This window comes from Cephus cinctus, unplaced genomic scaffold, assembly GCF_000341935.2.
Source record: "Cephus cinctus unplaced genomic scaffold, Ccin1 Ccin1_scaffold1588, whole genome shotgun sequence".
Taxonomy (NCBI): Eukaryota; Metazoa; Arthropoda; class Insecta; order Hymenoptera; family Cephidae; genus Cephus; species Cephus cinctus.
This window is the reverse complement of record NW_014333893.1, coordinates 284,422-300,172: the sequence shown is the minus strand read 5'-3', so window position 1 is coordinate 300,172 and position 15,751 is coordinate 284,422. Positions and strand designations below refer to the sequence as shown.

The 15,751-nt window shown below is 42.4% G+C and overlaps 1 protein-coding gene across 1 annotated transcript in view; it reads right to left on the bottom strand.

The window, feature by feature from the left end:
* Nucleotides 1-15,751, bottom strand: part of LOC107273400 (titin) — a 66,888-nt gene that overhangs the window by 20,304 nt on the left and 30,833 nt on the right. The window contains 3 exon segments of the mRNA XM_025090729.1: nt 27-2,213; nt 5,259-6,113; nt 7,667-15,578. Coding sequence (XP_024946497.1) covers nt 27-2,213; nt 5,259-6,113; nt 7,667-15,578 — 10,954 coding nt within the window.

Sequence of the window (15,751 nt, the reverse complement as noted above, 5' to 3'; positions counted from 1 at the left end):
ATGTAATAGTATTCAAGTGATCTTACCTTCTGGCACCTGTTCATCGTCAGTGGGTTGTGTTGGTTTTTTGTGTTTGGGTTTTTTGTGTATTTTTGGTGTAATGTCTTCAGGAAGTTCGGTTATCGTCGTAACCGGCTCTTTACCTTCTTCTTCAACTGTTACCTCTTCACGAACTTCTTCCTTACCGCCGCGCCTCTTCACTGTTCTTTTCTTCTGTATCTTGATTGGCTTTCCTTCTTCTGTCACAACTTCCGACACTGTTACTTCTTCTCGCACTTCTTCTACAACATTCGGTCGTAGTTCTTCCGGTTTCTCTTCCGGAAGAGGTTCCAATTTATCTTCATCAACATCTTCAACAGTGACGGTCGTCACGGGCTCAACGCCCTCTTCGACAACCGTCACTTCTTTCGTGACACGTGGCTTTTCTTTGCCACGCTTTTTGATTATCTTTTTCACGATTTTCTTGGGTTTCTTATCATCAGTCTCTTCAATTTCTTCGGTTGTGATTGTCTCAACCGTCTCTACTATATCTTCGTCCTTTGGTACGAACTTGATCGTATCGTGGGGCTTCTTGTCCTCTTCAAGAGGTTCATCGGGCTTTTTCCATGGTTTCAGTTTTATTTCTTCGGGCTGTTCTTCGGGCTTATCGCGATGAGGAATTCGGAATTTCTTTTCGGGTTCTTCTTCAGGCTCTTCTTTTTTGGGCACGCCCGGAACGATTGGAATGGACTCACCTTCCTGTTCCGGTTTCTTTGGTTTCGTTTTGGGCTTCTTCTTCGAGGGCTTTTCTGAGGGTGACTTTTCGTCCTTGGGGAATTCCAAAGGTTCCCTCTCTTCAAGTTCTGGTTCTTCTGATTTTATTTCGTAGGGCTCGAAACCAGGAAGTTCGGGATACTCCTTTTCTTCCTTCGGTTCCTTCTTTTTCTCTGGTTTCTCCTTCTTTTTCGGGATACGTTCAACCTCTTCGGGTTCATCGGGCTTCTTAGTTGGGATTTTCTTTAGTTTAACCTTTTCTTCTTCGGGCTCCTCCTTAGGAGGCACCTTGCCTTTACCTATTTTCAACTTCTCCGGTTCTTCCTCTTTGGGTTTCTTGGGTTTGGGTTGGCGCTCATATATAGATTTATCTTCGACCTGTTCAAGAGGAGTCTTCTTCAAATCTTCAAACTCCAAATCCAGTTTTTCTAAATCAGTCAACTCCTTATCTGTAGGTTTGGTCTTCTTGCGTTTGATCTTCTTCAATTTTAGTGCATCCTCCATATTACGTGAAAGTATACCATTTTGAATGTAGTTTGGTTCTATGAAGGATATTGCAGGGTATTTCATGCCTGGCGGCCATTCATGGTGGACGATCCTGCTACGAAGTAAGACCTTCGGGAATTTATCCTTCTCGTCTTTATCCTTTGGTTTACGAGAAATTGGTGCCTTTTTCAATTTTATTTTGGCAAACGTCGGAGTTTCCGGCTCCCCGATCTTCAGTTTCATTGGTTTTTGCTCTGTTATTTCGATCTTCATCAACTGTGGTCTTAGCTTCTTTTTGATCGCTTCAATATTTTCCAGTTCTTCTGGTGTTTTCTCAATTGGTTTACGCTGCTTCTTCTTGGGTACCTTCTTGGATTTTGTCTTTGCTTCAGGAATTGGCAATGGCTTGTAATCTTCGATCTCCGGCAGATCATCAAATTCTGGCAGTGGCTCTTCAGTAACTGTCGTAACGGGTTCTTTACCTTCTTCCTCAACAGTAACTTCTTGAGTAACCTTCTTGTCCTTGCCGCGTTTTTTGACAATCTTTTTCTTCGTTACCTTTTTAGGTATACCTTCCTCAGTTACTTCTTCCGTAACCTTAATTTCCTCGCGCACCTCTTCAACCACAGTTGGCTCTTGCTTCTCTAGCAATTCAGGAATTGGTTCGGTTGTTTCATCCTCGATGGTTTGCTCGGCAGGAAGTTCAGTAATTGTTGTCACAGGCTCCTTATCATCCTCTTCTACAGTTACTTCTTCAGTAATCTTAGGCTTTTCTTTTCCTTTTCTCTTAACTATCTTCTTCTTGATAATTTTCTTTTGTTTCTTATCTGGAGTTTCTTCTATTTGTTCAGTGACAATTGTGTCCACTGTTTCAGCAACGTCATCATCCTTAGGAATAAATTTGATTTCATCCTCAGGCTGCGCATCCTTGTCCTCTTGACCGCCAGGCTTTTTCCAAGGTTTCAGTTTAATGTCAGTAACCTGTTGTTTCTTACCGCGTTTCTTCGTGATCTTCCTTTTAACGATCTTGCGTGGTTTACCCTCCTCAGTGACTTCTTCCGTTACCGTAACTTGCTCTCTGACTTCCTCAACAGTTGTTGGTGTCACTTCTTCCGGGGCAGGAAGAGCTTCCATATCTTCCTCAGGAAGTACCTCTTCCATAGGCTGTTCCGTTACTGTAACAACTGGGGCTTTGCCTTCCTCTTCGACAACTGTTTCTTCAGTTACTTGTTGTTTTTTGCCTCTCTTTCTGGTGATGAGTTTCTTGGTAACTTTCTTTGGTTTTCCTTCGGCAGTTACCTGGCGAGTGACAGTAACTTGTTCGCGAACTTCCTCTGTGGGAATTGCGTGCTCTTCTTCAGGATACTCTAAGACAGGAATCTCCTCGAGAGGTTTCTCAATTACACTCTTAACTGGCGCCTTTCCTTCTTCTTCAACGGTGATCTCTTCAGTAACTTGCTGTTTCTTTCCGCTTTTCCTAGTTATGCGCTTCTTAACCACTTTCTTAGGTTTTCCTTCATGAGTTACCTCTTCAGTAACACTGATTCGTTCCTGTACCTCTTCTACGGGAACCGCTTGTTGCTCCTCGGTGGCAGGGAAGTACTCGATAGGCTCTTCATCAACAATCTCTTCCACCGGTTTTTCGCTAATAATCGTAATTGGAGCTTTGCCTTCTTCCATCACTGTGACTTCTTCAGTTACTTGTTGTTTCTTTCCTCGAGTCTTAGTCACCTTCTTTTTGACGATTCTCTTTGGTTTTCCTTCAGATGTGACTTCTTCTTGAACCTTGACCTCTTCGCGAATCTCTTCAACGACTTTCGGTTCATCTCTTTCAGGAATGTCCTCTTCAGGTATTTCAGTCACGGAAGTGACAGCGGGTTTACCTTCTTCTTCAACAGTCACTTCCTCAGTAACCTGTTGTTTCTTACCGCGTTTCTTCGTGATCTTCCTTTTAACGATCTTGCGTGGTTTACCCTCCTCAGTGACTTCTTCCGTTACCGTAACTTGCTCTCTGACTTCCTCAACAGTTGTTGGTGTCACTTCTTCCGGGGCAGGAAGAGCTTCCATATCTTCCTCAGGAAGTACCTCTTCCATAGGCTGTTCCGTTACTGTAACAACTGGGGCTTTGCCTTCCTCTTCGACAACTGTTTCTTCAGTTACTTGTTGTTTTTTGCCTCTCTTTCTGGTGATGAGTTTCTTGGTAACTTTCTTTGGTTTTCCTTCGGCAGTTACCTGGCGAGTGACAGTAACTTGTTCGCGAACTTCCTCTGTGGGAATTGCGTGCTCTTCTTCAGGATACTCTAAGACAGGAATCTCCTCGAGAGGTTTCTCAATTACACTCTTAACTGGCGCCTTTCCTTCTTCTTCAACGGTGATCTCTTCAGTAACTTGCTGTTTCTTTCCGCTTTTCCTAGTTATGCGCTTCTTAACCACTTTCTTAGGTTTTCCTTCATGAGTTACCTCTTCAGTAACACTGATTCGTTCCTGTACCTCTTCTACGGGAACCGCTTGTTGCTCCTCGGTGGCAGGGAAGTACTCGATAGGCTCTTCATCAACAATCTCTTCCACCGGTTTTTCGCTAATAATCGTAATTGGAGCTTTGCCTTCTTCCATCACTGTGACTTCTTCAGTTACTTGTTGTTTCTTTCCTCGAGTCTTAGTCACCTTCTTTTTGACGATTCTCTTTGGTTTTCCTTCAGATGTGACTTCTTCTTGAACCTTGACCTCTTCGCGAATCTCTTCAACGACTTTCGGTTCATCTCTTTCAGGAATGTCCTCTTCAGGTATTTCAGTCACGGAAGTGACAGCGGGTTTACCTTCTTCTTCAACAGTCACTTCCTCAGTAACCTGTTGTTTCTTACCGCGTTTCTTCGTGATCTTCCTTTTAACGATCTTGCGTGGTTTACCCTCCTCAGTGACTTCTTCCGTTACCGTAACTTGCTCTCTGACTTCCTCAACAGTTGTTGGTGTCACTTCTTCCGGGGCAGGAAGAGCTTCCATATCTTCCTCAGGAAGTACCTCTTCCATAGGCTGTTCCGTTACTGTAACAACTGGGGCTTTGCCTTCCTCTTCGACAACTGTTTCTTCAGTTACTTGTTGTTTTTTGCCTCTCTTTCTGGTGATGAGTTTCTTGGTAACTTTCTTTGGTTTTCCTTCGGCAGTTACCTGGCGAGTGACAGTAACTTGTTCGCGAACTTCCTCTGTGGGAATTGCGTGCTCTTCTTCAGGATACTCTAAGACAGGAATCTCCTCGAGAGGTTTCTCAGTCATGCTCTTCACCGGAACTTTACCGACCTCTTCGACTGTGACCTCTTCAACTACCTTCTGATCTTTACCCTTCTTTTTCAATATCCGTTTCTTAGTAATTTTCTTTGGAATACCTTCGGGCGTAACTTCTTCGGTTACAGTCACTTGCTCGGTCACTTCCTCGACGGTCGGTTTAAATTCTTCGGTAATCGGTAAGGGCGTGTAAGTCTCCTCTTCGATTACTTCCTCTGTAGGTAATTCAGTCACTGTAGTAATCGGAGCGCTTCCTTCTTCTTCAACCGTTTCTTCGACCGTGACTGTTCGTTTCTTACCGCGTTTCACAGCGATCTTTTTCTTTGTGATTTTCTTTGGTTTACCATCCTCTGGTGTAACTTCGGTAACAGTAACTTGTTCACGAATTTCGACATCTTCTGGAACTTCAGCCTCCTCAACAGGTCTTGGTACTATTGTCTTCTCAGATACAATTTCTTCAACTGGTTCTTCAGTAACGGTTGTGACTGGTTCCTTTCCGTCCTCCTCAACGGTTGTTTCTTCAACCACTTGTTGCTTCTTTCCTTTCTTTTTGAGAATGTGCTTTTTCGTAACCTTTTTATGTTTCTTATCTGGAGTCTCCTCAATATGTTCAGTTGTTATAATTTCCACGGAGTCTGGGATCTCATCTTGGTCAGATGGAATAAATTTAAGAGTATCATCGTGTGGTTTTTTCTCTTCCTTGGTATCTTTTGGCTTTTTCCAAGGTTTCAATTTAATACCCTCGGGTTTCTCCTCAGGTATTTCACCTTGACGATATTTCAACTTCAGATCAGGTTTCTCCTCTTCTTCTGGTTTCTTTGGAATACCAGGAACGATTTGAGTTGCTTCAGTATCTTGGACTGGTTTCTTCACCTTCTTCGTAGGCTTCTTTTTAGCTGGAGTTTCAGGTTTCTGTTCCTCCTCATCAGGATATTCCAAGGGTTCCCTTTCCTCCCTTTCGGGTTCAGTGAACTCAATATCGTGTGGTTCGAATGGCGCAAGTTTGGGCTGTTCCTTATCTTCTGAAATCTTTTTAACCTTTTCTGGTTTCTCCTTCTTCTTAGGAACTGGTTTTAGCTCTTCTGGTTCCTCGCCTTCTTTCTTGGGAATCTTTTTGAGGCTCACTTTCTCGGGCTCTTTTTCCTCCTGTTTCGGAACCTTACCTTTGCCGATCTTAAGTTTCTCTGGTTCAGTCTCTTCTGGCTTTTTAGGTTTTGGTTGTCGCTCATAAACCGATTTGTCTTCGATTTTCTCCAGCGGCACCTTCTTTAGTTCTTCGAATTCCTGGTCTAACTTTTCGAGATCAGGCACCTCTTTCTCAGGAAGTTTTGTCTTTCTCTTCTTAATTTTCTTTAATTTAAGAGCATCTTCTACGTTTCGAGAAAGAATTCCATTTTGAACCTCGTTCGGTTCGATGAAGGATATTTTGGGTTTTCGCTCACCAGGTGGCCAGTCGAAGAACGTAATCCGACTTCGTAGTATTACTTTTGGGAATTTGTCCTTCTTACCATCCTTACGTTTAACAAGTGGAGCCTTCTTCAACTTAATCTGACCGAATTGTGGTTTATCAGGTTGGTCGACCTTTAATTTTGTTGGTTTCACTTCAGTCATCTCGAGTTTCACCAATTGCGGTTTCAGTTTCTTTTTGAGCGCCTCAAGATTCTCAACTTCCTCTGGTGTCTTGGGTGTCTTCTTCGGGCGTTTCACGACCTTCTTGGTCTTGACTTTGTCTTCAGGAACCGGTTCAATTGGTTTTATCGGCTCTTCAATGACTGTCGTAACGGGTGCTTTGCCTTCTTCTTCAACAGTGGTCTCTTCAGTAACTTGTTGAATCTTTCCTTTCTTTTTTACAACTCGCTTTTTCGTGATCTTCTTAGGCTTCCCTTCAGGAGTGACTTCTTCTGTCACTTTAGTTTCAGAGGTCTCTTCCACAACTTCCGGTTTATCCTCTTCAATTGGCAGAGGCTTGATGGTTTCCTCAAAGAGAATTTCTTCGACTGGTTCTTCAGTGACCGTGGTAACTGGAGCCTTTCCTTCTTCTTCAACGGTACTTTCCTCAACGACCTGTTGTTTATCACCCTTCTTCTTTGTGATGCGCTTCTTAACAGTCTTCCTCGGTTTTCCTTCAGGCGTGACCTCCTCAGTAACAGTGATCTGTTCACGAACTTCTTCAACTTCCGAAGGTGTCTTATACTCCAGAGCTGGTAATGGTGAAGTGGTTTCATCAAAAACGATTTCTTCAACAGGTTTCTCAATTACACTCTTAACTGGCGCCTTTCCTTCTTCTTCAACGGTGATCTCTTCAGTAACTTGCTGTTTCTTTCCGCTTTTCCTAGTTATGCGCTTCTTAACCACTTTCTTAGGTTTTCCTTCATGAGTTACCTCTTCAGTAACACTGATTCGTTCCTGTACCTCTTCTACGGGAACCGCTTGTTGCTCCTCGGTGGCAGGGAAGTACTCGATAGGCTCTTCATCAACAATCTCTTCCACCGGTTTTTCGCTAATAATCGTAATTGGAGCTTTGCCTTCTTCCATCACTGTGACTTCTTCAGTTACTTGTTGTTTCTTTCCTCGAGTCTTAGTCACCTTCTTTTTGACGATTCTCTTTGGTTTTCCTTCAGATGTGACTTCTTCTTGAACCTTGACCTCTTCGCGAATCTCTTCAACGACTTTCGGTTCATCTCTTTCAGGAATGTCCTCTTCAGGTATTTCAGTCACGGAAGTGACAGCGGGTTTACCTTCTTCTTCAACAGTCACTTCCTCAGTAACCTGTTGTTTCTTACCGCGTTTCTTCGTGATCTTCCTTTTAACGATCTTGCGTGGTTTACCCTCCTCAGTGACTTCTTCCGTTACCGTAACTTGCTCTCTGACTTCCTCAACAGTTGTTGGTGTCACTTCTTCCGGGGCAGGAAGAGCTTCCATATCTTCCTCAGGAAGTACCTCTTCCATAGGCTGTTCCGTTACTGTAACAACTGGGGCTTTGCCTTCCTCTTCGACAACTGTTTCTTCAGTTACTTGTTGTTTTTTGCCTCTCTTTCTGGTGATGAGTTTCTTGGTAACTTTCTTTGGTTTTCCTTCGGCAGTTACCTGGCGAGTGACAGTAACTTGTTCGCGAACTTCCTCTGTGGGAATTGCGTGAATTTTGTTGGTTTCACTTCAGTCATCTCGAGTTTCACCAATTGCGGTTTCAGTTTCTTTTTGAGCGCCTCAAGATTCTCAACTTCCTCTGGTGTCTTGGGTGTCTTCTTCGGGCGTTTCACGACCTTCTTGGTCTTGACTTTGTCTTCAGGAACCGGTTCAATTGGTTTTATCGGCTCTTCAATGACTGTCGTAACGGGTGCTTTGCCTTCTTCTTCAACAGTGGTCTCTTCAGTAACTTGTTGAATCTTTCCTTTCTTTTTTACAACTCGCTTTTTCGTGATCTTCTTAGGCTTGCCTTCAGGAGTGACTTCTTCTGTCACTTTAGTTTCAGAGGTCTCTTCCACAACTTCCGGTTTATCCTCTTCAATTGGCAGAGGCTTGATGGTTTCCTCAAAGAGAATTTCTTCGACTGGTTCTTCAGTGACCGTGGTAACTGGAGCCTTTCCTTCTTCTTCAACGGTACTTTCCTCAACGACCTGTTGTTTATCACCCTTCTTCTTTGTGATGCGCTTCTTAACAGTCTTCCTCGGTTTTCCTTCAGGCGTGACCTCCTCAGTAACAGTGATCTGTTCACGAACTTCTTCAACTTCCGAAGGTGTCTTATACTCCAGAGCTGGTAATGGTGAAGTGGTTTCATCAAAAACGATTTCTTCAACAGGTTTCTCAATTACACTCTTAACTGGCGCCTTTCCTTCTTCTTCAACGGTGATCTCTTCAGTAACTTGCTGTTTCTTTCCGCTTTTCCTAGTTATGCGCTTCTTAACCACTTTCTTAGGTTTTCCTTCATGAGTTACCTCTTCAGTAACACTGATTCGTTCCTGTACCTCTTCTACGGGAACCGCTTGTTGCTCCTCGGTGGCAGGGAAGTACTCGATAGGCTCTTCATCAACAATCTCTTCCACCGGTTTTTCGCTAATAATCGTAATTGGAGCTTTGCCTTCTTCCATCACTGTGACTTCTTCAGTTACTTGTTGTTTCTTTCCTCGAGTCTTAGTCACCTTCTTTTTGACGATTCTCTTTGGTTTTCCTTCAGATGTGACTTCTTCTTGAACCTTGACCTCTTCGCGAATCTCTTCAACGACTTTCGGTTCATCTCTTTCAGGAATGTCCTCTTCAGGTATTTCAGTCACGGAAGTGACAGCGGGTTTACCTTCTTCTTCAACAGTCACTTCCTCAGTAACCTGTTGTTTCTTACCGCGTTTCTTCGTGATCTTCCTTTTAACGATCTTGCGTGGTTTACCCTCCTCAGTGACTTCTTCCGTTACCGTAACTTGCTCTCTGACTTCCTCAACAGTTGTTGGTGTCACTTCTTCCGGGGCAGGAAGAGCTTCCATATCTTCCTCAGGAAGTACCTCTTCCATAGGCTGTTCCGTTACTGTAACAACTGGGGCTTTGCCTTCCTCTTCGACAACTGTTTCTTCAGTTACTTGTTGTTTTTTGCCTCTCTTTCTGGTGATGAGTTTCTTGGTAACTTTCTTTGGTTTTCCTTCGGCAGTTACCTGGCGAGTGACAGTAACTTGTTCGCGAACTTCCTCTGTGGGAATTGCGTGCTCTTCTTCAGGATACTCTAAGACAGGAATCTCCTCGAGAGGTTTCTCAGTCATGCTCTTCACCGGAACTTTACCGACCTCTTCGACTGTGACCTCTTCAACTACCTTCTGATCTTTACCCTTCTTTTTCAATATCCGTTTCTTAGTAATTTTCTTTGGAATACCTTCGGGCGTAACTTCTTCGGTTACAGTCACTTGCTCGGTCACTTCCTCGACGGTCGGTTTAAATTCTTCGGTAATCGGTAAGGGCGTGTAAGTCTCCTCTTCGATTACTTCCTCTGTAGGTAATTCAGTCACTGTAGTAATCGGAGCGCTTCCTTCTTCTTCAACCGTTTCTTCGACCGTGACTGTTCGTTTCTTACCGCGTTTCACAGCGATCTTTTTCTTTGTGATTTTCTTTGGTTTACCATCCTCTGGTGTAACTTCGGTAACAGTAACTTGTTCACGAATTTCGACATCTTCTGGAACTTCAGCCTCCTCAACAGGTCTTGGTACTATTGTCTTCTCAGATACAATTTCTTCAACTGGTTCTTCAGTAACGGTTGTGACTGGTTCCTTTCCGTCCTCCTCAACGGTTGTTTCTTCAACCACTTGTTGCTTCTTTCCTTTCTTTTTGAGAATGTGCTTTTTCGTAACCTTTTTATGTTTCTTATCTGGAGTCTCCTCAATATGTTCAGTTGTTATAATTTCCACGGAGTCTGGGACCTCATCTTGGTCAGATGGAATAAATTTAAGAGTATCGTCGTGTGGTTTTTCTTCTTCGTTGGCATCTTTTGGCTTTATCCAGGGCTTTAGGTTAACATCTTCTTTATCCTCGTCGGGTTTGTCTCGTTGAGGAATTCGGAATTTCTTATCCGGAGTTTCTTCTGGTTCCTTTTTCTTAGGAATTCCGGGGACTATTGGAATTTGCTCCTCTTCTTGTATTGGTTTCTTAGGTTTGCGTTTTGGTTTTTTCTTTTCTTCTGGTCCAATAACAGGTTTTTCCTCTTGGCCGAATTCCAGTGGTTCTCGCTCAGCATGCTCTGGTTCGGTAAAGTCAATATCATATGGTTTAAATTCAGGAGCTTCAGGATATTCAGCTTGATCCTTTGGTTTCTTTTCAGGAGCGGCTTTCTCTTTCTTTTTAGGAGTAGGCTTCAATTCTTCGGTATCTTTAGTCTCCTTCTGAGGAATTTTCTTCAAACTGACCTTCTCTGGTTCCTCCTCTTCCTTTTCAGGAACTTTACCTTTACCAATTTTTAGCTTCTCTTTTGGTTTTTCTTTCGGCTTTTCTGGTTTAGGTTGTCTTTCATAAACTGATTGGTCTTCAACCTTTTCTAGCGGGACTTTCTTCAGTTCTTCGAATTCCAGATCAAGTTTCTCTAAATCAACTTCATCTCTTTCCTGAGGCTTACGTTTCTTTTGTTTGATCTTTTTTAGTTTTAATGCATCCTCCACATTTCGAGAGAGTTCACCATTTTGAACGTCTATTGGTTCGAGGAAACTTATTTTTGGGAACCTCATGCCAGGTGGCCAATCGAAGAATTTGATACGACTGCGCAGAAGGACCTTCGGGAATTTATCTTTCTTTCCATCCTTTCGTTTCACTATTGGAGCCTTCTTTAGTTTAATCTGTGCAAATTGCGGCTGCTCGGGTTCAGGTTTTCCGATCTTCAACTTGGTTGGCTTGACTTCTGTTATTTGCATCTTCACCAATCCAGGTTTTGCTTTTTGTTTTGGTTCCTTAACATCCTTGGAAACGTCTTCCGGGAGTTCTGGTTGTTCTTCAACTTCGCCTGGATGTTTTGGCTTCTTTTTGATAATTTTCTTAACCTTTTTCATTGGTTTTGTAGCTGTCGAAGTCTCGATAGGTTCATCGAATATAATATCTTCTTCTGGTTGTTCAATGACAGAAGTGATAGGTTCTTTTCCATCTTCTTGAATAGTAACTTCTTCCGTAACTTTTTGGCGTTTTCCCTTCTTTCTCGTAATCCTCTTTTTGATGATCTTCTTGGATTTACCTTCAGGCGTGATCTCGTCAGTCACAGTCAGTTGATGGCGCACAGTTTCATCTTCGGGAGACTTTTCATCTCCTGGTTGAATTTCTTCGTCGTATAAGACTTCCTCAACTGGTTGTTCAATCTCTTCAGTTACTGGGGCCTTTCCTTCTTCTTCAACTGTTGTTTGTTCTGTTACTTGTTGTTTGATGCCCTTCTTTTTGACGATACGTTTCTTGGTGACTTTCTTTAGTTTTCCTTCATGAGTTACTTCCTCAGTCACTGTTACTTGTTCACGAGTTTCGTCAACATCTGTAGGTGCAATCTCTTTCATTTCAGGAAGAGGCTTAATTGTCTCTTCTGAAATTATCTCTTCCTCGGGTTGTTCGATAACCGATGTAACAGGAGCCTTACCCTCTTCTTCAACAGTTATCACATCAGTGACTTGTCGCTTATTATCCTTCTTCTTAGAAATTCTCTTTTTAATGATTTTCTTTGGTTTGCCTTCCTTTGTTGTTTCCTGAGTGACGGTTACCTCTTCCTGTACTTCTTCTGTTTCATCAGGTGTTATCATTTCTGGTGCAGGTAATGGTTTAGCTGTTTCATCGTAAAGTATTTCTTCAACAGGTATTTCAGTAATAGTGGTCACTGGAGCCTTATCATCCTCCACTACAGTTTCTTCTTCAGTGATTTGCTGTTTCTTACCTTTCTTTTTGATAATACGTCTCTTGATAACTTTCTTACGTTTACCCTCAGGTGTGATTTCTTCGGTAGCAGTTACTTGTTCACGAACTTCTTCACTTTCATCAGGCTTCATGAATTCAGGCACCGGCAAAGGTTCAGTGGTTTCGTCGTAAAGAATTTCTTCCACTGGCTTTTCAGTGACTTTAGTCACAGGAGCTTTTCCTTGCTCTTCAATGATCTCTTCTTCAGTCACTTGTTGCTTTCGTCCCTTCTTTCTGATTATCTTCTTCTTGATAATCTTCTTCTCTTTACCCTCCGGTGTTATATCCTTTGTCACTGTCACTTGTTCCTGAACTTCTTCTGATTCAGTGGGTTCGATAAATTCAGGAGCAGCGAGAGGCACAAGAGAATCATCATAAATGACCTCTTCGACTGGTAACTGAGTGACTGTTGTCACTGGAGCTTTGCCTTCCTCTAGCACAGTCTGTTCTTCTGTTACTTGTTGCTTCTTACCTTTCTTTTTGAAGATCTTCTTCCTAATCACTTTTCTAGGTTTGCCCTCGTGTGTTATTTCTTCGGTTACTGTCACCTGTTCACGAGTTTCCTCTGATTCAACAGGTTTAACGCTTTCTGGGCCTGGGAAGGCGTGGACAGTGTCATCATATAGAATTTCTTCAACTGGTTTTTCAGTTACTGTCAGCACAGGAGCTTTACCTTCTTCTACAACTGTTTCTTCTTCGGTAACCTGTTGTTTCCTTCCTTTCTTTTTAATGATCTTCTTCTTGATGACTTTCTTTGTTTTACCTTCTGGAGTCGTCTCTTCGGTAACAGTAACTTGTTCGCGCACTTCTTCAGATTCGAATGGTTTAACTAATTCAGGCCCAGGCAATGGTTCAACCCTGTCGTCGTAAATAATTTCTTCAACAGGTTTCTCAGTTACTGTTACAATCGGAGCTGCACCATCTTCGACAACTGTTTCTTCTTCAGTTACTTGTTGCTTCTTCCCCTTCTTTTTGGTAATTTTCTTTTTAATAATTTTCCTTGTTTTACCCTCGCGTGTTTTTTCCTCAGTTACAGTTACTTGTTCCCTTACCTCTTCAGATTCAGTTGGTTTTCCAAACTCTAAAGTTGGTAGGGGTTCCGTAGTTTCGTCATAGAGAATTTCTTCAATGGGTTTTTCAGTGACAGTTACAACCGGAGCTTTGCCATCCTCGACAACGGTTTCTTCTTCAGTAACTTGTTGTTTCTTTCCCTTCTTTTTGATAATCTTCTTCTTGATGACCTTCTTCGTTTTACCTTCAGGTGTTCTTTCCTCAGTCACAGTTACTTGTTCTCGTACCTCTTCTGATTCAGTTGGTTTTTCAAACTCTACACTTGGCAATGGTTCAGTGGTTTCGTCATAGATAATCTCTTCAACTGGCTTTTCAGTCACAGTTAGCACAGGAGCTTTACCATCCTCTACAACTGTTTCTTCTTCAGTAACCTGTTGTTTCTTTCCCTTCTTTTTAATGATCTTCTTCTTGATGACTTTCTTCGTTTTACCTTCTGGTGTCGTCTCCTCGGTAACCGTAACCTGTTCACGCACTTCTTCAGATTCAGTTGGCTTACCAAATTCTACAACTGGCAACGGTTCAGTTGTTTCGTCATACAGAATCTCTTCAACTGGTTTCTCAATTACCGTTGTTACAGGAGCTTTACCTTCTTCTTCAACAGTCTCTTCTTCAGTGACCTGTTGCTTCTTGCCCTTCTTACTGGTGATGCGCCTTTTCGTTACTTTCTTTGGTTTGCCTGTCAACGTAACTTCTTCTGTCACAGTCACCTGTTCCTGAACCTCTTCAACATCATCAGGCTTCACTGTTTCAGGCACCAGGATAATTTCAGCAGGTTTGTCGTAAAGAATTTCTTCAACAGGTACTTCGGTCACTGTTGTTATAGGAGCTTTGCCTTCCTCGATAATGGTTTCTTCTTCAGTAACTTGTTGTTTTCTTCCTCTCTTCTTAAAGATCCTTTTCTTAATGACTTTCTTAGGCTTACCTTCATGAGTGACCTCCTCAGTGACTGTTACCTGTTCGCGAATTTCTTCACTTTCTCCAGGTTGTACTAATTCCATTGTGGGAATTGACTGTGTTGTCTCGTCGTACAATACTTCTTCTACAGGCTTTTCAATGACTTTTGTTACAGGGGCCTTGTCTCCTTCTTGAATTGTTACTTCTTCTGTAACTTGCTGTTTTCTGCCCTTCTTCTTGATGATCTTCTTCTTTATGATTCTTTTTGGTTTGCCATCGTGAGTGACTTCTTCAGTAACGGTAACCTGTTCTCGAACTTCTTCAGTTTCAATAGGCTTCACAGCCTTTATCGCTGAAATCGGTCCAGTTGTTTCATCGAAAATGATCTCTTCAATCGGTCTTTCAATCACTCGTGTTACTGGAGCTTTTCCTTCCTCCTGAACAGTTTCTTCTTCAGTTACTTGTTGCGTTCTTCCCTTCTTCTTGACAACTTGCTTTTTAATTACTTTCTTCGATTTACCTTCGGGAGTTATTTCCTCTGTCACCGTCACCTGTTCACGAACCTCCTCTGACTCTTTAGGCTGGTCCAATTCAGGCACTGATAATGGTTTGATGGTTTCGTACAAAACTTCTTCTATTGGTTTTTCTGTAATAGTTGTCACTGGAGCTCTGCCCTCTTCTTCAACAGTGACTTCTTCAGTTACCTGTTGCTTCCTGCCCTTCTTTTTGATTATCTTCTTTTTAGTAGTTTTCTTAGGTTTGCCCTCATGAGTGATCTCTTCAGTTACTGTTACCTGTTCGCGGACTTCTTCAGTTTCCGCTGGTCTTTGGAATTCTGTTACTGGGAGCGGTTCAGTTGATTCATCAGGAATGATTTCTTCAACTGGCTTCTCAGTAACAGTTTTAATTGGAGTCTTGCCCTCTTCTTCAACAGTAACCTCTTCAGTTACCTGTTGCTTCTTGCCCTTCTTTCTGATAATCTTCTTTTTAGTAGTTTTCTTAGGTTTGCCTTCATGAGTGATTTCTTCAGTTACTGTTACCTGTTCACGGACTTCTTCAGTTTCTGTTGGTCTCTGTAATTCTGTCATTGGAAGTGTTTCAGTTGATTCATCAGGGATGATTTCTTCAACTGGCTTCTTAATAACAGTGGTCACCGGAGCCTTGCCCTCTTCTTCAACAGTAACCTCTTCAGTTACCTGTTGCTTCTTGCCCTTCTTTCTGATAATCTTCTTTTTAGTAGTTTTCTTAGGTTTGCCCTCATGAGTTATTTCTTCAGTTACTGTTACCTGTTCGCGGACTTCTTCAGTTTCCGCTGGTCTTTGGAATTCTGTTACTGGGAGCGGTTCAGTTGATTCATCAGGGATGATTTCTTCAACTGGCTTCTCAGTAACAGTTTTAACTGGAGCCTTGCCCTCTTCTTCAACAGTAACCTCTTCAGTTACCTGCTGCTTCTTGCCCTTCTTTCTGATAATCTTCTTTTTAGTAGTTCTCTTAGGTTTGCCTTCATGAGTGATTTCTTCAGTTACTGTTACCTGTTCACGGACTTCTTCAGTTTCTGTTGGTCTCTGTAATTCTGTCATTGTGAGCGGTTCAGTTGATTCATCAGGAATGATTTCTTCAACTGGCTTCTCAGTAACAGTTTTAACTGGAGCCTTGCCCTCTTCTTCAACAGTAACCTCTTCAGTTACCTGCTGCTTCTTGCCCTTCTTTCTAATAATCTTCTTTTTAGTAGTTTTCTTAGGTTTGCCCTCATGAGTTATTTCTTCAGTTACTGTTACCTGTTCGCGGACTTCTTCAGTTTCCCCTGGTCTTTGGAATTCTGTCACTGGGAGCGGTTCAGTTGATTCATCAGGAATGATTTCTTCAACTGGCTTCT